The sequence below is a fragment of the Adiantum capillus-veneris genome, chromosome 21 (genome assembly GCF_014529385.1).
Source record: "Adiantum capillus-veneris isolate H3 chromosome 21, ASM1452938v2, whole genome shotgun sequence".
In the NCBI taxonomy this organism is placed as follows: Eukaryota; Viridiplantae; Streptophyta; class Polypodiopsida; order Polypodiales; family Pteridaceae; genus Adiantum; species Adiantum capillus-veneris.
The window spans coordinates 91,575,688-91,597,720 of NC_140951.1; the positions used below are offsets into that span (position 1 = coordinate 91,575,688).

The window sequence follows — 22,033 nt, forward strand, 5'->3', positions numbered from 1 at the left end:
CACACACGGAGGACAAGGAGGAGGAGAAGCAACATCAAATTGGGGAAACAATGAACAAAGTAGATTAGAGAATGAGAGGGGGAGAGAGAGGTAGATTAGATAGATTTAATTATCGTCCACTGAGGTCAAATATGACCTATGGGACCAAAACAAAACATTACATCAGTTCTTTGAGGTGAAGGTGTCAGATACATATCAGTTAGGGACTGAGGGTCCATCAAGGGATAAGATTAAGAAGGGAAAAACAAGAAACAAAATCTAAGGGGGGTCAAGTGGAGGGGGGGCTGGCTTGGAAGTTTGAAACTCTTGGATGATGGCTTTACCGTCACGATAGACTGCCCATTTACCTTGTTTACGGGCTTCATGCATCTTCTTTAGCTTGCTTGCTTTTAGCTTGAGTTGATTTGTGATAAGTTCCTTGGCAATCCAAAACTTTGTTCGTTCTTCTTTGTTCTTGAAAGTGAGGTTGCATTGACCAGGTGGCACACGCCTATGCGTGTCATTGATCCAAGAGATAGTATCGGGTTTGATGTTAATTGGTTGAAGAATGTCATTGAGCTTGGTGATGGCTTCTTCCAGTGTGTCCTCGTTGGTGCACCATGGTGGGGAGAGCCCTCCAATTCTGATCTTGAGAGCAAGGGATTCTTGCAACCTACATTCTTGTAAGGCTGTTTGTATTTCATTGTCGATCTTCTTATGTGTTGCCTCATGGGCTTCTTTCTGAGCCGCCTTGACAATCTCATTGAGAGAAGCTTCGACTTTGTGTGTCTTTGCTAGAAGATTTTTGTTCTCCTTTGCTTTCATCTCCTCAAGCTTACTCAAACTTTGTTTGAGTTCAACATTCTCCAAGATAAGCTCTTGGATCTTAGCCTCTAGGGCCATGATCCTTGCGTCTTGCCGAGTGGTGGGATCCTTCTTAGGCGCAGCTACCACCGCAAGAACTCTTGCGTGTGCTGGCCATTGCTGTGTTGAAGGAGGAGGACATTGGATTTTCAGATCTTCTTGAGTCTGTTATGGGGCAGGCCCGCACAATGCTAGGGAACTTGTACAGGCTAGGGGGAGAGACTATCTTTCCATTGTCAACATACTAATGGTCCTTGATAAAAAAGGAAAGAGACCACATCATGATTGCATGGAAGATTACCTCAAATGGTGGTCACTAAGTCATTACCGTCAGAACATCTTGCTGGAGATAGTATTAGCCTTAAGGTTTAAAGGAGGTAAGATACCCCTTTGAAGGCTATTTAGGAACCTTGTACCATTTACCAACGGGTAAAGGAGCCATCGAATGTTTTGGCATAGATATCATGGGCTAAGGGATATCTATGCCAAGAGCTCATTGGAACCATCTTATCAATGACTTTCAAAAGACATGGGCTTTGCTCTCGAGCTTTGTGCAAAAAGACATGGCACAATTATTACAATCGAGTGAAAAAAAATGGGTCCCTAGTATGTTTGGGGTACCTGTTCATTTTTAGTATGAAAAATGAGGTGGAATTGAGTGAGATGCAAAAAGGAGTTGAGCAAGGCAACGTAAGTTCGTCAAGCAACTGAGGGTGGTGGAGGAGGTGTGTGCAGGGGGAGTATTTTGTAGCCCAATCGTCTGCAACTCACCATATATTTTTAAAAATTATTGCAAGCAACGTCCTGTGTGGCGTGAGGTCACACCCTACTGTTCTAAGGCGGTGACTAGGAGTTCGTGAAGTGGAGGGTTAAAGTTTGAAAGCCGCCTTGGACTCTTTTATTGTAAGTGTTGGATAGCATCTCTCAGTGGTAGGTAATATGCCCAAAGATGTGGAATCTGGAGGAGAAATGAATAAACATAAAGATGAGCCAGTAGTAGTATGGGATACCTATTTCAATTTTATTGTAAAAATGTGTAGAATCTTTTTTGTAGAATCTAAAAAGATTCGATTTTTGAATTCCACATGGCGAGAGATGGGACACCATGGGTCCATAGTTGAAGAAGGTGAGGTACAATGAGAGCACATGTGGTCTAATGAGAGTAGTACGCTTGATGAGCTACATGTGTGGATGAGAGATGATGAATGCATGCGAGTGCAAGCTGAGCTAGATTAGGAGTCACCAACTGCTAGATAGAAAAAAGAAGCCACATTGGCTTAAGCCCAACATTTGTGCTAAAATGATGTTATTCCTTGAGTTAACAAGCCTAGGAAAACACCACCCTCATTACAGCTTGGCATGACTTGTTGAACAAACTATGGTCAAGTCATACTATTAGACATTATACACGATTTTTTCTCTTATTTGACCGTACCTCTTTTGTCTGGCTACAACTTTCCTACACAAATCTCAATGTACGTGTTCTCCGTGTATGGGCATACCTTTTTAATTGCTGTTCCACTCCCAAACTCTTATCAAGCCTATTCAAGAATTATTGGCATTGCCTGCATTTCTCTATTCCATGTGCTTGCAACAAAGGAATATAAGGAGAGTAGAAAGAGAACTCATCGTGCTATCTATGTCAGAATTGAGAGAAAAAGGCTAAGGTAAATACGGAGGGTGGATGATCCATGGCTTCACTTTAATAGTGACTAACCTCGAAAGGCTTTCGTACATGCTCTTCATTTGTGGATGTGATATTTGGAGCACGAACTAGTGAGGTGTGAGAGGAGACGAGGGACCACAATTATCCAAAAATTGGAGAATCACATGACATCTACTGTCTTGTATCGATTGATAGCATGTGTGGATTGTGCCTGTCTTTGTAGATGGCATTCTCCATGCTAAAACTGATTCGACAGATTCGACACATGGTGAGGCTTTCAACATACTTTGGCATCTTTTCTTCCTTTCTACAATGATGGCATATTGTCTCAAGGAGGATTTGAAGGTTGCTTGCATGTAAAAATTGCACACTCTGTATATGTTTACTCCTGGGACTCCTGAAAACCTAGGTAGGTTTGCTTTATCCAGAACCTGCTCAAATCAATATATGGCCACCTTAAATTTTCCCAAGCAAAAGTAAAGTGTCGTACCTTCTCAAAAAGGAAAGGGGTGAAAGGGATCCAAAGCTGACACAAGATAAGTTATCCGCAATGGCTAAAGATTCAAATTGAAGAATTTACTGAGCACGCATGAGAGAGAGAGAGAGAGAGAGAGATGGTCAGGCTTCAGCTGAAGAACTTAGCCGCACTATTGAAGGCACAACATATATTGCAACCACATAGTGAGGGAGTGTGTGTGTGTGCGCAGGTGCACGCACGCTCGTGCGGATAGGTGGGTTGCAATCAGGTGCTCAATGCAGCAAGCTATCGGATACATCTTAGTGGAAAGTCTTTTACTATGTTCTTCAGCTCCTCAGAATGACCTCTTTGAAGTTCACAACTTCTGTACATCATATAGGTTTTACAAAATGGTGCAAGGGAAAGAGAGTCTGTGTGTGTGTGTGTGTGTGTGTGTGTGTGTGTGTGTGTGTGTTACTTGACATACTCGGTCTCCAAACAAAAACCATGACCAGAACAAGTTCCGAAAGAGCACAATCATTTATACATCCAACTTTTTACTTCCCTCGTGCTGTTCATGATAGGGACTGTCTCTCACTCTACAACCATCTGTCAGCAACCGGACCACGTTTTGCATTGTTGGCCTGCGTTCTGGTTGATTTGAAACACACACTAATGCAAGTTCAAAAAGAAGCATAATGCCATCATCTACGCCCGTACAAAGTCGCGCATCTGTTATCTCCATTCTCTCTTCCATTGTTCTAGCTTTTTGTCTCACCCATCTTGCAATGTCAATGCAGTCACCATACTCCGGCTCAGTTGGCCACCTCCCTGTAATTAGCTCGAGCAGGACCACACCATAGCTGTAAACATCGCTCTTTTCATCCACCCTCAGTGTGTATGCATACTCTGCAGCAATTGAAGGCACAGTCATTCCCAATAAACACTAGATGGAAACACCTTTATGTGACGGCGATAATATATGAAATTCGAAACAACTAAACGAGAAAAGCAATAGAAAAAGCAACAAAAAGACAGTAAACTTTGGGAACAACCACGATGAGAAAAGTCATAGCACAGACAAGAAAAAGAGGGCAAACTTTGAGAACAACCATGATGAGAAAAGCAATAGCACAAGCAACAAAAAAGGGCAAATTTTTGTTTGGGTTAAAGGCCAAGTGGCCGGTCGCTCAGTGCAGATACACACATACCCATCACATATTGCCCAGACACCTACGCATACTCGATACACTTTTACATCGGAGATTGACTACATGAATAGTATTTACAAACGCTTGGTCACAAAGCCAGGACACCCATTACAGAGGCTTACCAAGATATTGACAAAGACTCTACATGATGCAGCAGTAGAGGCATACCCACACACCCAACCCGGGCACAGACAACGTTCTAGGAGTATGCCCCAGAACAGTTGGTATGATAAGGAGCGTAGAGAAACGAGAGCCATACTCCAGAGAGAGGTGCTCTTGGGAGCCATTACTCATAGACAGTCCCAAATATCCTTCCAGCACGTCGTGCGATTGAAGAAGAGGACTTATCTTGCTTGGTTAAAGGAGGAGTGGAGGAATTGTACAAGCTATTCCTGAGCCAGGACTCATGCGAGGCATGGAGAATTTTTAATGAGCATTCCCCCCCACCGGCTACACATCCACAGAGATTTGGGGCGCATATGCAACATCTCTTTACACGGTCCCAAGGCAGTAGTCTCTACCCGACCTTCCAGAGCCATATGCCCACAAACATGCACCTTCTTACCCATTGAGATGATAAAGAAATTCATTGACAAGATGAAGACCAAGAGAGCTTATGATCATGATGGATTGATGGTGGAGCACTTTATACATGCTAGAGATATGCTTGCAAGGCTTCTTGCAGTAATGTTCAGCCGAGCCATGTAAGAAGGTTTTCCGGACACTTGGAGCATGTCTACTATTGTGCCTATCTTCAAGGCAAAAGACCCCAAAATTACCGTACTATCATGATTGGGCACACTAGCTAGGTTGTATGCATCCATTCTTGAGCAGCAGCTGAGTAGATGGGCAGAGCTGTTATTGAGGAAAGCACGTCACATGGTAGGAGGATTACTCTACCTTTGTGGATTTTCGCAAAGCATTTGATACGATTCCTAGAGCTCGATTGATGCAAAGACTACACCACAGAGCTGATCTAGGGAGTCGTGGCTTTATACAGGACAGTCGTGGGACAGGTTTGTGTACTCACGAGGGGTTATCTGAGCATATTCACTCCACTGTTGAAGTGAAACCAGGATGCCCACTCTGCCCTACATTGTTTGGTTTGTATGTAGATGAGGTTTCAGATTACATTGAGAGGGAAGGCGACAGAGGAGCACAGCTAACAAGGACATGGATTTCATCACTACTATATGCAGATGATATTGTATTGATCTCAGATTCACCCAAGGGGATGCGGCGACACTTAGATGCATTACACACATTTGCTAGTGATAGCAGCTTGGCGGTGAACCTTGGCAAGGCCAAAGTTATGGTGTTGAACACCACAGCACTGTGGGTCAAACGATCTGCACCGACCTTCATATATGGTCAACGAACGGTTGAGTATACAGACGCATACACTTACCTGGGAGTGGTCTTCAATGGTCCGATGTTCTCCTTGAAGAGAGCAACAGAGACCAGACTGACAAGAGCAAATGCGGCTTTGGGGAGGATGGAGAGGATGTGTTCGTAGATTCAGTTTCAGCAGGCTCGAACAAAGCTCTAGCTATTTGACACATAATAATACATTGGTTACTTCAGCTATGCTTTATGGGGTGCATATAAGGGGACCATCAGTAAACCATCATAGTCGAACTGGCAGTACTGATGGATGGAGATGTATGGAGAGGCCTCTGGTCTTTATACAGGACAGTCGTGGGACAGGTTTCTGTACTCGCGAGGGGTTATCTGAGAATATTCACTCCACTGTTGAAGTGAAACCAGGATGCCCACTCTGCCCTACATTGTTTGGTTTGTACGTAGATGAGGTTTCAGATTACATTGAGGGAAGGCGACAGAGGAGCACAGCTAACAAGGACATGGATTTCATTACTACTATATGCAGATGATATTGTGTTGATCTCAGATTCACCCAAGGGGATGCGGTGACACTTAGATGCATTACACACATTTGCTAGTGATAGCAGCTTGGCGGTGAACCTTGGCAAGGCCAAAGTTATGGTGTTGAACACCGGTCAGACGATCTGCACCGACCTTCACATATGGTCAACGGACGGTTGAGTATACAGACGCATACACTTACCTAGGAGTGGTCTTCAATGGTCCAATGTTCTCCTTGAAGAGAGCAACAGAGACCAGACTGATGAGAGAAAACGCGGCTTTGGGGAGGATGGAGAGGATGTGTTCGTAGATTCAGTTTCAGCAGGCTCGAACAAAGCTCTAGCTAATTGACACATTGGTTACTTCAGCTATGCTTTATGGGGTGCATATAAGGGGACCATCAGTAGACCATCATAGTCGAGCTGGCAGTACTGATGGATGGAGATGTATGGAGAGGCCTCTGGTCTCTATGATTTTCCAAATGATTAGGGCCAAGGCCTCTGTACCACACGAGATTATTCGTGCAGAGCTTGCTTCTCTCCCCTGGTCATAGAGACACTTACCAGATCTGTCACTTTTATACAAAGTATCTGAGATCTATCCTAAGTTAGATATGCTCGCCTAGCTTTAGAGTCTTCTCAACAGCTTGCCTCACAAGGAGACACGTCTTGTTGGTATGCACAGATGACATCTTGGTTTCAGCTACATGGTTTTAGTATAGACAGACTACCCCTCTTCCAGTACTCGCTGGATGCACCCTCCTTGTCCCTCACACGGACCAAGATTACCCGCCTCATCAGACAAGATTTGATTCAACTAGACACCAAGAGTACATGGACAGAGCAGACACGAGTTTGGCACGAAGATGGCTTTCTACAGAGAGCATCTTCTCCAACTCACAGAGGATGGATATATGATCAGATCGGCCTATATGGATACTCATTATCCCATGGGATACGATGTGCTATTGGTCAGATGCGCACATCATCGCACCAGCTAGAGATTGAGACTGGTAGATTAAGGATAGTACCCACACAGGCCAGGATTTGCCAATTGTCATCTAGAGCCAGAGACAAAGTTACATCACATATGTCATTGTCCAGTGCGCTGTGAGATACGAGGCCGCTTTCAATGTCTATTCAAAGAGAGCTTTGGAGCACTAGCTCGGGTTATGAGATATCAGGATCAGAGATGCCTCGTGTTGTTTTTGCTAGAGCTGCGCACACAAAGGGAGAGTCTCTTGAGGAGATTAGACGATGAGAGACATTCACAGAGAGAAATCACTAATTTCTTTAGAGACTCAACAATCAGGTGAGCAAGCTTCACAACAGACTTCAAAGTCCACCTATACCAAAGGGATATAGACTGAGAGAGCCACTGAGCTTGGGAGAGCTAGACGCCCACGTCTACGAGGGCCACCACGACATTGACGGAGGCTCCATCAGAGGATCGGGACTACTCTAGCACAGCATGGGAGACGAATATTTACCAGTGCATGGACGATGTTCTTCAATGACCGATGCAATACATACTCGGGAAATGTCCGATGCCAGACACTAGTGTTTGTTTTCGCTTTTATTTTACTTCATTTTATTTTATACTCAGACATTGTAAAAGATCCACCAAGATTGTTTCAATTTGGTCTCATAGGTCATTTTGGCCTTTTGAAGACGTTTAATGTAACATTTAATCTCTCTCTCTCTCTCTCTCTCTCTCTCTCTCTCTCTCTCTCTCTCTCTCTCTCTCTCTCTCTCTCTCTTCATGCTGGTATGCACAGATGACTTCATGGTTTCAGACGCATGGCTTCACCATGGACAGGTTGCCCCCTTTCCAGTATTCTCTTCAGGCACCCTCGCTGTCTCTTACACGGGTGGAGATCACTAGACTCATTCGTCAGGACCTGATCCAGCTCGACACCAGGAGGACATGGATAGAGCCGCCTCAGGAGTTGAGCACGAAGATGGCTTTCTATAGAGAGCATCTTCTCCACCTCACAGGAGATGGGTTTGTGATTCGACCCAGCTACATGGACACACATATGTCTCATGGTTTGCGTTGTGCCATTGGTCAGATACGCACATCCTCACATCAGCTCGAGATTGAGACTGGTAGATTCAGAGGGATACCAGCAGACAGCAGGATATGCCGATTATGCCAGAGAGAGCCAGAGACAGAGTTGCACTACATATGTCATTGCACAGTGTTCTATGAGATACGGGGGCGTTTCCACTGCTTATTCAGAGAGGGTTTTGGTCCTCTATCTAGGGTCATGAGTTATGAGGATCAGAGATGTCTTGGACTATATCTACTTGAGTTACACAGGTATAGAGACACTTTACTGGGGAGAGCTAGAGAGAGGCAGTCCCAGAGACACATTACAGATTTCTTTTCACTAGATATGGGACAGCCAGAGGAGCAGCCACCACTGCAGAGCTCGTCCCACACTCATTCGACCACTACTGGCACTCTCATCGACCGAGCATTGGAGCTACAGAGATACAGACGACCGCGACTGAGGAGAGGATCTACACAGCATCGACGGAGACTACAACAGAAGATTCGAGCCATACTCTCTCGACATCCAGAGTGCAGATGAGGATGGATCCTCACCATTTCTTCCATCTTTGTTTCACACACTGTTACATCCAGTTTACCGGGTACCTATTGTATTAGCTACTACACCCACGTAGTTGTAGTAGTAGTAGTAGTATTTTGTTCCACTTCTAGTTCTTTTCTAGTTCTTTTGTACCCAGACATGGTATTAGATTCACTATTTTGTAACTGATTGGTCTCATAGGTCATTTTGGCCTTTTGAAGACGTTAATATAACATTTCATTTCATTTCTCTCTCTCTCTCTCTCTCTCTCTCTCTCTCTCTCTCTCTCTCTCTCTCTCTCTCTCTCTCTCTCTCTTGACCCAAGGGGATACCCTCGGGGCGCGGGGGCACCGGGGGGGGGGGGGGGGGCCATCAATACATAGCCCCGCCCTCCAACCAGCCCTGCTCGCGGCTGCATTGGCCAACCCCTAGGGCCCTTCAACCAACTGCCCGCGCATCTCTATGGTTGCCCTGCTTACACATCTCTACACTGGCCAACTTGCTTCTGTACAACCAGCTCCTGTTCGAGCAGCTCTACACTAACCCGAGTTGCCTCTCTCTTGCAGCCGCAACATCTTCGCAGTACCATTCTTGATGCTAACATGGGTGGAGAAAGTGAGATAGGGGTTGTCAGTTCTTTTGGTAATGCTTCAGACAACATGTAATGGTATATGCCACCTTGGAGTTGTGAGGACGTAGTAGTTCTGACTCTCCAACGCTGTCCCAAACCACAAGAGCCGAGCTACCTCTGTCCAACCAATTTCGACTCTGCAACATTGTCCTATGCACCACATCTTTTGAGCAACAACCATGGCCACCCGGGCCGCATCTCGAGGCAAGCCCACCTTCGCCGGGTTCATGGCGACATCCCCAAAGATAGACAGCATCACCCGACTTCAAAATGAAGTCGAAAGACTTTGCAAGGAGAATGATAAGCTCAAACAGAGACTCGTTGCCAGCGAAACTCCGCTCGCTACAATGGAGAAGTGCAAGAAAGAGGAGATGGAACAGATGTAAGCTAAGCTCAATAAAACAAAGTTGGAAGTATAGACCACTCTCACAAAGGAGGTCAAGACTCAAGTGCAAGAGGTCGTCTCCCGCAAAGGAGATCGTGAGGCGTTCACACTAGGCGAACGACAATGAGAGGAGAATATCGCCATCAGTGTTCGCATTGGCGGGCTTCCAAGCGACTGGAAAGGGGAGAGGGACCTCAAGTTTCACGAGTCCTTTGTCTGCATCCAAAACAACAACCCACATGATACAATGGGATCCAACAACAATCACCTCGCTTGCACACAAACATCGTACCAATCATACAATCCTCACTTTCAAGACCAAAGGCGAACTGAATCAAACTCCTCAAGCAATCGAGGTTTCTCAAGGATACTAAAATTTGGCTTGTAGAAGATCTTACATCCACCCAACTTAAAAAAAGGAAGGTAGAACCCCAAAAGATGCGAGAAGCATGCACAAGAAGAAAATGGATAGTTTATTGAGGAGGTAAAGCCATTATCCAAGAGTTCCAAACTCCCAAACCAGCTTCCCCTCACCTACCTCTCCTTAGGTTTTTGTTCTTTCTATCTTTTCTTTTTCACCTCTAGATGAACCCTCGGTCCTTAATTGAGATGTACCTAACAACCTCTTCACTTAGAAGAAACCCTTTGTAATGTTTTGCTTCCTAACCCACATATCATATTTGACCTTCGTGGACGATAATTCTCTCTCTCTCTCTCTCTCTCTCTCTCTCTCTCTCTCTCTCTCTCTCTCTCTCTCTCTCTCGTGGACTGTTGCAGCCCCTCACGCCACCTACTGCTCTGTTGAGCGCTGCCCACGCAACCCACTCAGCCCCACGCGCTCTCTCACAGCTGGACAGCAACGCGCTTACTCTCTCACAGCAACGCGTGGTCAGCTGGACTACGCCTCCCCCTCCCCCCCAAAGCCCGCAGGTGCATTACAGGGCAGATAGCGCGCAGTCACACCTGAAATTTTTCGAAATTTTTCGGACCTGCAAAATTTACTCAGACCTGCAGAATTAGAAAATACAGAATTTAAATTTACATTTACATTTTTCACGAGTTGCAGACCTGCAGGGAAATTTCAAAATTTCAGAATTACATAAATTTCAAAATTTCAGAATTACATAAATTTCAACATTGACAGAAATTTGCAGAAAAGGAAAATCTCAAAAAATGTATGAACACAGATGTATGCATTATGCAGGACAGGGATGTATGTGTGATGTGGACATAGTGGGTTGACTTGGCAGAAGTGCAGTTGTATTTTTGATGGAGGTCATGATTGCTTCGCCGGTATGTAAGCCCCATCCGAAGGCAACCTTTGTGCTTACAAACAAGCGGATTACAAAAATGGAGAGGGAGATGAAAGACTGGAAAGTAGATATGGAGGGATGGTGGCCAACCTTCTTCAAATGTTTCTCAACGAAGGCGCGCAATGGAAGAAAGAGAAAGAGGACCTGCACGTAGAGCTACAAGCACTTAAAGAAGAGGTCTCAGCTCTCAAGCGAGAACTTGCTGATAGAGCGAGCAATGGACTAGAGGAAGGGGAATTCCAGCCTTCGGTAGTAGAGGAAATCAAGGTCATCAAAGAGCAGGTACGGATGATCAAAGAGGAGGAGAAACAAAAGATGGTAAAGACGTCTTCGTGGATGGATGTGATCACGAAGACACAAAAGAAGGCGGATGAGACCGAGAAGTGGATAGAAGTCGCTAAGAAAGGCAAAGGGAAAGAAACCACATCTGTCCCCACTCCTACAATCATCAACATGACTCTAGAAGAAGAACAACGAAGGAAAACTAGAGCTTTGCATATAAGAGTAACAGGTCTAAAAGACCGAGATGAGGTGGAAGGAGAAGTTAAAGAACTTCTCCGCGTGATGGGTAGTGAGGCTACTCATACAAAGGCATGGAGGGTGGGGAAGAAGACACAAGGCAATGGGGAGACTTCAAAAGGGAGAGCTCTAATCATCCGTTTCCCATCCATGGAGGCAAAGAAGGAATTCTTGAAGAAGCGTCCTACACTAAAGAAAACGGGCATATTCCTTGGAGATGACCTCACTCTCACACAGCTTGCGCATATGAGAGAGGTAATGCCAGAGATTCAAGCGGCAAGGGAGAAGGGAAAGACGACCTTCTACAAAGATGGCCAGGTTGTGATTGTAGAGCGACGCTCCACATGACGTTGGGAGACCCATGGGACCACCCTCAAAGTTGCCACGTGGAATTGTAATGAATCTATGCGACTTGATGTGGGCGCCTTTGAGGATAGTTTCAGGGGAAGAGACATCGTCTTCTACTCTGAGACACATCAAGCCCCTGGGCAATCTATGCCTCACATTAGTGGATATAGATGGGAGACTGCCTATAGACAGGAGACACGATCAGAGCGCAAAGGGCGAGGATCAGGAGGAGTGGCAGTGTTATTCAGGGAGGAGTTGCAGCCATTGATACATATAGCCCGCAGAGATGAGCAAGCTAGGCACATGTGGGTGAGATTGAGAGCAGAGACAGACAAATATCTTTACATTTCTATTTGCTACTTTCCCCCGAGCACGTCAGTGTATGCACCACCCAGAGGACAGTCCCCTTTCTCTATTTTGGATGATGACATATGGGAGTTCTCTAGAGATGGTGACGTCATCATTCTAGGGGATTTCAATGCTAGGACTGCCCATCATCAGACAGTATTTTATGATACTTCCGAGGAGATGCTGAGAGAGCTGGATGCTGCAGAGACAGGCCTATCCAGACTATCACAAGATGGAGAACACACTGAGTATGGACGACACTTGATAGACATGGGGACTGCACATGGATTGGCCATCTTGAATGGCCTACAGAGATTTCCCGCTTCAGGGGGTTTTACATGCTTTCCACACAGACATGGAGCCGGCACAGTGGATTATGTCATGGCACAGCCGAGCCTCATCTCTAGTATCCAGGATCTCACGGTTGGACCCAGACTTGTTGGTGTGGCAGTGGATCATGCTCTTGTGTCAATGACCATCTCTTTTCAGTTTAGTGTAGCACACAGGCTACGGACAGCAGCCCCTACTCGCTACACCTTCACGCGAGAGACAGACTCTGTATACATAAATGGGATCTACAGACGCCTATGCACAGAGGAGCCAAGGCGACCTCTGGAGGAGCTTACTACTATATTGACACAGACACTACATGATGCAGCAGCAGAGGCATACCCACATACCCAGCCTGAGCAGAGACGCCGTTCGGGGAGCATGCCCCCAGAACAGTTGGTATGATGAGAAATGCCGGGACACTAGAGCTAGACTTCAAAGGGAGGTGCTTTTGGGGGACATCACTGGGGGGTCATGGCATTATACAGGTCAGTAGTGGGGCAGGTACGCACCTCAGAGGGTCTATCCACACCGATTCACTCCACTATTGGGGTGAAGCAAGGCTGCCCGCTCTCTCCTACTCTATTTGGTATGTATGTGGATGAGGTTTCTGACTACATTGAGAGAGATGGTGATAGAGGTGCACAGCTGGCAGAGACATGGATTCCATTATTGTTATATGCTGATGATATTGTGTTGATCTCCGACTCTCCAGAGGGGATGCAACGTCACTTGGATGCTTTGAATAGGTTTGCTCAGGAAAGTGGTTTGTCCGTCAACCTTGGTAAAACCAAGTTCATGGTATTTAATACCACCCCACAGTGGATCAGGAGGTCAGCGCCAGCATTCACATACGGCAAGGAGACTGTGGAATATACAGAGGCGTACACTTACCTCGGAGTGGTTTTTAGTGGGCCAGCATGTTCATTGAGGAGGGCAGCAGAGACTAGACTGACCAGAGCCCATGCAGCATTGGGTAGATTGGAAAGGATGTGTTCACAGGTTCAGTTTCAGGGGCCTCGGACGAAGCTCTGGCTCTTTGACACTCTGGTGGCTTCTGCTTTGCTTTATGGAGCTGAGATTTGGGGACCTTCATTAGATCATCACGGGAGGACAGGCCGCAGTGATGGATGGGGGGACATGGAGAAGCCTCTGGTCTCTATGATCTCGCGGCTCATTAGAGCCAAGGCCTCAGTACCACGTGCTATTGTTCGAGCAGAGCTAGCTGCCCCCCCACTAGTGGTTGAGACGCTCACCAAATCGGTCTCCTTCATACACTGCATGTGGGAACTTCCTAGAGATAGATATGCCCGCCTTGCACTTGAGTCCTCTCGACAGTTAGCCATGCAGGGAGATAAAGCATGCTGGTATGGGGAGATGACATCATGGTTTTAGGCGCATGGGTTCAGCATAGACAGATTGCCTCCCTTCCAGTACTCACTGGATGCACCCTCTCTCACTCTTACACAGTCCGAGATCACCAAGCTCATCCGCCAGGACTTGACTCAGCTAGACACCAAGAGGACATGGATACAGCCAACACAGGAGCTAGGCACGAAGATGGCTTTCTACAGAGAGCATCTCCTCCAGCTTACGGTTGATGGTTCTGTGACGAGGCCCAGATACATGGACACCCACTTGTCTCATGGGATACGATGTGCTATCGGCCAGATACGTACATCTTCACACCAGCTCCGGATCGAGACTGGGAGATACAACGGAGTACCAGCAAAGGCTAGGACATGCCCCCTGTGTGACATCGAGCCTGAGACAGAGTTGCACTACACATGCCACTGCCCCGTCTACTACGAGATACGAGGCCGCTTCCATTGCTTGTTCAAAGAGGGCTTTGGACCATTCTCCAGAGTCATGCAGTACGAGGATCAGAGATGCTTGGGTTTGTTTTTGCTTGAGCTACGCAAACACAGAGAGAGAGCCTGATGAGAGGAGAGGTAGCCAGTCCCAGAGACAGATCACAGATTTCTTAAAGCTGCCATTGGACACCCGGAGGAGCTACTACCACAGCAGAGCTCGTCGTCTCACACCAGAGGCACACTGATCGACCGAGCGACTGAGCTGGGAAGATCCAGACGCCCACGACTGCGGAGGACTACACAGCATCGACGGAGGCTGCATCAGAGGATTCGGATCACTTTGGCTCGACATGCACAACGCCCGGTCAAACTACTGACCATGGAGGAGATTGATGAGATCCGCCAGCGACCGATGCTGGATCTCTTGTGATCTAGCTATCCCAGATAGCTACTTAGTTCACACCTAGTAGTTTAGGATTCCATAGTATTTTATTGTGACATTTGTCATTCATTTTTGTCATTGTTATCATCTTGTTACTCTGACTCTGACTTTGTATCAGATCCACCACATTGTAACTTTCTGGTCTCATAGGTCACTTTAGCCTTTTGAAGACGTTAATATAACATTTCATTTCATTTCTCTCTCTCTCCTATTAAGTGAGGTTAGTAATGAGTGGGCGGTTGGCCATCCCAAGCATATTGGCCCTTTACCCAACAATTTTCCACTTATAAGATGGACTTCCACACTCCTATGGTGAGCAGGCGACCACTTTGCAAGTTCTAAAACGTCACTTGCTAAACATCACAATCAAGATCCCACTCTCTACAAGCACCTCTAGTGATTAAGGCCAACCCAAAATGTAAAAGTCGTTATCTGCTATCAAGGCTAGGTGAAAGCCATCAATTTGCTTCTCAAATGATCCATCCTTTATGTAGTATCTTTCTTTGAAAATTCCTATTGACTCCTCGCCAAACAACCACACAAGTCTCATGCACCACCTTGGGCATCTCTAAGGTGTGTTATCTAAAAGCAAGCCTTAAGCGCCATATCATGGTGGAAGCTAGAGGGTGCCAGCATGTGAGATGGCTAGGCCAAAAGTCTCCATCACAAGGTTTTGAAATAAGGATGGCTAGACCAATCTTTGGCTACAATTCTGTGATGGCTGACCTCCTTAGGAAGTTTTCCCCCATCAAATTTTGACGTCTGTGATGGCTATCCTCCTTCCACCATCAAATTTTGACGTTTAAGCCAACCAACTTCTTGAGGTTAGTTTGTGGCATGTTCGTGAGGCCCAATGCTCCCTATGACTGTGTGACGAGATTTTTTTACCGATCTAATTCAGCTTACGAGCAGCCCTTGGAAATTGATTGGCTTTCTATACAAGAAAAAAAGTATCCTGATTTATGTGTGCTAAAAAAGCAAATTAGAATAAGGCTATGACCCTAATGGTGGGTCCACATTCATCTCTAAAATCTACAAACATACAAGTAATGAGAGACTTAATGGCTCTATAGGATTGAAAGGAGGCCTTGCAATTTTCTAACAATTCAACCATGACTTCTCTCCACCCTTGCACACACAAATTATCTTTGAAAAATCTTGTTGCTTCGGTGATTCTTGAAAACTTGGCAAAGATTTGAACAATCTTTGCTTGAAACTACCTTACTCCAACTTTAAGGAACAATTGATGCCTGACTAGGGTAATTTGAAGATTGTTTCCATTGACAGCATGGAAGATTATAATCAAAGGTTTTGGGACTCCTATCTACCCATGTCCTAGGAAGATACCGATGTATTTGACCCTCTCTCAAATCTAGAGGGGGAAACCAAAGAGATGACCTCCAAAACTCTGTACCACCCCCTCTCAGATCTTGGGCACACAACAAGATCAGATATTTGGGGCCTCCATAAGTGAAGAAGTACATGACCTCTATAGAGAACCACGATGCCCAAGATCGACAATCTCTCCACCAAAGGTAACAAAGAGGGCCCACAACCACCATTGGTCTCCGCCAGATCCTAGGATCCTGAATCAGTCGTACAAGCTAGAGCTCCACCGCATGTACACCATGTTGTGCGATCATTTCATCAATTGCTAGTTATATCAACAATAGATCGGGATTCGGCGGTAAGAGCTGAGGTTTGGAGCGAGCTTTTCGAGCTATCTTTGGAGTGAGCTTCTTTCGGATATTACTCAACTGACCAAACCTAGAAAGAAAGCTCGAAAACACTCTCTCTCTCTCTCTCTCTCTCTCTCTCTCTCTCTCTCTCTCTCTCTCTCTCTCTCTCTCTCTCTCTCTCTCTCTCCACCGACCAAAAAAATCAGGCCTCTAAATTCACAGCCGGCCAGCAGGGCTTCTTTCTCTTGGTCAACACAAAGACGTTGACTATGTTTATGTGCTCGACTTCTTGGGTGGCCTGAGGTAAATATTTGAGCGGCTGTGATTATGATTATGTGCTCAAGCTTGCACATTGAACACCCACCAAGCCAAATTTTAACGGCCTTAAGTGCTAAAGCTATCTACAAAAACACTAAAGGGTAGAGAGATAGCGGGTGGGCTATCTGCAAACACTATGGAGTAAAGAGAGAGAGAGAGAGAGAGAGAGAACGCTACGCAATCCCAAATGCTGGCAATCTTACGTGATGCTTCGCTTCCCCAAAGGGCAAGGATTATCTACTCTCTTAGGGCAGAGCCCTTGAGAGATCCGCATCGCTAAAAGTTATGGGTGTGACAACGACCAAGTACCTCAGGTCAGAGGCCCAAGTATTGCGGGACTTGCTTCGGCCTTCCCTTTGAAGTTTCCTCCGCCAAGTACCTTGCCACTCACCATGCTAAACTACCCTTGAAACCCGATGGTTTTCCCAAAGGAAATGCCATACTGGCTTGGATGGGCATCGGCTCACAGGTGGTGTTCGCTGGGATTGGTGAACAAAACTGAAAAGATCACACTTGCACTTTGTAGGCACCACAAGAGAGGCGTGGTTCCCCTCCACAAAGTGTTGACCCTCAAGTAGAGCGCCCTTGGCGGTATTTCTTTGTTATTATCGAAGAGAGTTTACAACTATGTGTGACCCCGCAATGGAGATTTAAGAATTACAATGCCCCTTGGTCTCTTATACATAGGCATGTGGCCTTACAAAAGCAACTTGAAAAACACTGTTAAAAACATAACCTAAAGCAGCTGCTTTCAATGACACAAAGTCAACGGTTGTAAATAGCAGACAACTTCAACATAAGAACAGCCATGTGTCGGGCCGTACACCCCCGCACGCTGCGATTAACCTTTGTGCTTCAAACAAGACAATTGGGACATCCAATGGGATGAGAAAATATGATGTAGGCTCTTTAAAAAGAGAAGGTAAATCTAACAAACTAGAGACAATAGTATGGCTTAGCATGAAAAGGACAAATGTTCGTTTTGCCCCTACTTGTTTGTTTGCAAGATTAATGAGTTTTCAATGCAATTCATGTCTCGTGTGCTTAATATGTGAGGTTTTATCACTTTGACATCATGGCTTTGAATCCCCATCTCTTGTGCTACAACCTCATATTTCTCGCCTTTGGCATTTGATCCTGACATGACAAATTTCTTAATAGTGCTAATTACCAATCATATGAGAAGAATTTTCCTTGCTAACGTGGTCATGTGCCATGTGGCATCAAACAAACTTCCAAAGACAGCATGTCACTGATTTTCAGTATCTCAACTATGAGAGGTTCAGATCCGACTATGGCTCCAAAAACCAGATGAGACACAGTACCATAACTCAATTGCAGTTCTGCAATATGGTCAAGACGCAGAGGCAGAATTACATATCAAAAATCAAAAATGCCAATCTTTGTGCATGTCTTCTCGGAGACATAATAAGACCTACACAGACCTACCAACCTGTACAGGAAGAACAGTCATAACAACAAGCATCGAACTGCTCAATACACAACTCGGAACAAACATGGTATCACATAAGTCCCCCTAAAGCCGGGCTGTGTACATGAACGGCAAGCTAGCAAGAGATTATTCAGATTTGAATCACCCTGGTCAAATCTACATTGTGATACACCCTCATCTCCCTTTTGGAGAATTATGATAGGACATTTGAGCACAGCACACGTGCATACCAACTACTTTCTCCTTATCCTTTCAGCAAAAATTGTCTCTAGATGGCCACATAACAGAGTTGCTCCATATTCAGAAATTGAAAGGAAAGAAATGTGCACCTGGAGCAATGTAGCCATAAGAACCTGCTATTGAAGACATGGATTCTGATGCCCCACCAACTTCGTGAAGAACTTTGGCTAGGCCAAAATCTGCAACGTGGGCCTCAAAGTTTTTGTCTAGCAAGATGTTGCTGGACTTTACATCTCTGTGTACAATCATGGGAGAATGATCATGGTGCAGGTAACAAAGCCCCTTGGCAGCATCTAGTGCAATCTTGTACCTCAACTTCCAGTCAAGCAAGGCACCCCCAGGTCCATGAAGAAGATTCCCCAGACTACCATTTGGCATGTACTCAAGCAAGAGAAGACTTGTCTCATTGTTCGTGCAATAGCCGAGCAATCTCACTATATTCCGATGCCGTATGCATCCAAGTGTCCTTATTTCTGCTGCAAATCGATCATCACCTCTGGTTGAAAGTGCTTTGATGGCTATTACCTGTTTGCTTGGCATGAGACCTTTGTAAACGATGGCCGAACCACCCTTACTTATCATGTTCTCAACAGCGATGCACTCAACTACATTCTTGGCAGTGAAAGCAAGCTTCTCAAATGCGATCAGCTCCCATGCCATGCCCACTTCAATTTTGCGTAGACACCATGCAGTTGCAACTGCAATGCATGATAGTCCCACAAGAACACAGCAAATAGATATGATAATCTTCTGCTGTTTGATCCTTGCAGTTGAAGATGTAGCCACAAAGCTGCAATCTCTATGCACTTGCTTGCCACAAAGCCCTGAATTTCGGAGGAAGGAAGAGCCATTAAAGCTTGCAAACTTGCCCCCCGATGGTATTGACCCGGACAGGTTGTTAGAAGAAAAGTCTACAGAGATCAACGTGTTTATGGTGTTGAAAGCGGGAGGAATGGAACCACTTAGGTGATTCCAAGAAACATTGAAACTGTCAAGAATGAATAGCTTTGACAATTGGGTTGGGATAATCCCTGTAAGGTGATTATGACTGAGATCCAACATAGTCAGCGATGAGCAGTCGCCAAGATCAGACGGTATGGTACCAGAAAGCATATTTTTGCTTAAATCAAGCTTTGTAAGCTTCTGAAGATTTCCAATCTCTTGCGGAATAGGCCCATTTAGCCTGTTCCCTGCCAAAAAAAGGTCAATCAATTGACTCAGCTTTCCAATGCTGCTTGGCAGGCTGCCTGTAAGCTGATTGTATGACAAATCCACTGTGCCCAACATCGACATGCTTGCTATTTGGTTAGGAATCGGCCCCGTTAGCTGGTTGCCAAGAAGTTCCAGATAATTCAATGCAGGAAGTAACAAGAGGGCTGCAGGTATCGATCCATGTAATTTGTTGTTACCAAGTCGCACCCTCACAAGGGTCGGACACCTTGCGAGTGCATTTGGTATGGTGCCTATGAAGCTGTTATTCATAAGAATGAGCTCCTCAAGAGCATGCTTTGTGCAGATTTGAGGTGGAATAGGCCCATGTAGCTCATTAGATGTGAGGTCCAATATCATGAGCTTTCCATTGGAGCCAAGATGTTGAGGCACCACACCTGTGAGCTTATTGCTGAAGAGCTTGAGAACTTGTAAATTGGGTAAGTCAGCGATGCCAGAAGGAATATGGCCCTGTATAGAATTCTCAAAAAGATTGAGTAGCTCTAAAATGTGCAAATTTTTGAGCTCTTCAGGAATCACACCTGTTAGGGAGTTGCAGGATAAGTCAAGGGACTTGAGGCTGTGAAGATTGCCAAGCGCGGGGGGGATCGCACCGGTAAGCCCATTGCTTTGCAAAAACAGAGTATCTAGGTTGCTGAGGTCACCTAAAGCTGATGGTATACTTCCATTAAGGCCACTGTTGGAGATATCAAGGCGCACTAACTTTAACAGTCTTCCAAGTTCAACTGGTATACCACCTTCGAGCTGATTATAGTACCCTAAATACAGTTCTTGAAGCTCTTTTAAGCTTCCAAGCTCTGCTGGTATGCGCCCGGTAAGTGCATTGCCAGAAAGAGCAAGGTACTCCAATCCCTGCATGCTACCATATTGAGGAGGTATTCGACCTGAGAAAAAGTTTCCACCCAGATGAAGATGTTTGAGTGAGGTGAGTAAGCTGAGCTCTAGTGGAAGCCCACCAGTGAAATTGTTGTTGAAGGCATCCAAGACTTGAAGGGACTCAAGGTGGGAAAAACCAGCTGGAAATGCACCCGAAAAATTGTTGTTGGAGATGTTAAGATGGATGAGGTGAGAAAGGGTAGCTATTTCAGTCGGCAAAGGGCCCCACAGATGGTTTGCTGCAACAGAGAGGTTGACGAGGTTTGGGAATAGCCCGACAGCAGGTGAGAGAGTGCCTGACAGCCCCATAGAGGAGATGTTAAGGCTTATAATGCTGCTGTTTCTGTCACATTCCACCCGCGCCCACTTACAATGCACATTGGAGGAGGCCAAATCACCGGTGACCCATGAAACCAACTGTCCAGAAACATCAATGATAGAAGCCTTCAATGTCAAGAGAGCTTTGGTTTCCCGGTGGACAGAGGGCATACCATGTACCAAATCAGAGGAGCCTGAAAGGATGATGCATATAAGAAAGGGCACCAAAATGCCGCTCCACAATCCTTCCATGTGCTGACAAAATCAGGAAAACTGTGGCACCAAAAATATGCGAATTACATGGCCCCTCACTTCTGTATTACACAGCTCTGCATGTAATGCTTGGACGACAGAGATCCCATAGCCATCACAAGCTTGCTTGAAGGTCAGCTCTTGTTTAGAGTGTGAAAAATCCACTACCAAGCTGAGTGAGGCCTCGAGTGATCTTGCAGGGCATGAAGGTCGGCATAGCAGACCCATGCAAGCTTGATTTTGAAGAGGTGGGCGTCCATTTGTGGAGTGAGTGCACTATGGAGGCAGAGGTGGCAATGTGAAGTAAAGAAGTACCTGCGAATCAGATGAGTCCTTGGGGGTGGCTGGAGAAGAGGAGCGCTTGGTAGCCATAACCGGGTGGAAGAGCCGAGTAGTAAGAGTGAGAGCTGAGAGTAGGAGCTAGCCAAGGGGAGTTGAACTCAAAACCGTCTAGTACAAGCAGGCAAGCGCGCTCTTTCCCTCTTCCTCTCTCTGGCTAAGAGGACTCGCAGGGTGCAGAAGAGAAGCCAGTGCAGAGAGCAGGAGAGGGCAATGTCACATGTGCATTTTTCAAAATTCTTGATAACGAGACTCTCGTAATTACTGAGTTCAATGTCCTCAATTTTACCATTGATGCCCGAAAAGATTCTCAAAGCCCACCATGTGTCAGAATATGTCAGAGAGCACTGCACTGACCCACAGACTCTGTACGGCTGTGCCTCGTGATACGTATTGCACACCGTGCCGCCGCCAGCGTTGCCCCCGCCTCCGCCGGGTCCGCCCCCGAGTGCACCCTCTTCGCAAAAATCCCGAAAAATAATTTCGAGCTCCCGGGGCCGGAGGGAGCTCGCAACTCGGCAGTCGGCAACTTGCAAGCCTT

The 22,033-nt window shown here is 45.9% G+C and overlaps 1 protein-coding gene across 1 annotated transcript; it reads right to left on the reverse strand.

Annotated features, from left to right (window-relative positions):
• Positions 1-3,139: 3,139 nt before the first annotated feature.
• LOC147431338 (uncharacterized) lies at positions 3,140-22,033 on the reverse strand. The gene is made up of 2 exons (XM_086493936.1): positions 18,567-22,033; positions 3,140-3,875 (listed from the first exon to the last, which is right to left on the reverse strand). The coding sequence occupies exons 1-2, from the start codon at positions 21,151-21,153 to the stop codon at positions 3,508-3,510; spliced, it is 2,955 nt and encodes a 984-aa protein (XP_086350062.1). The 5' UTR covers positions 21,154-22,033; the 3' UTR covers positions 3,140-3,507.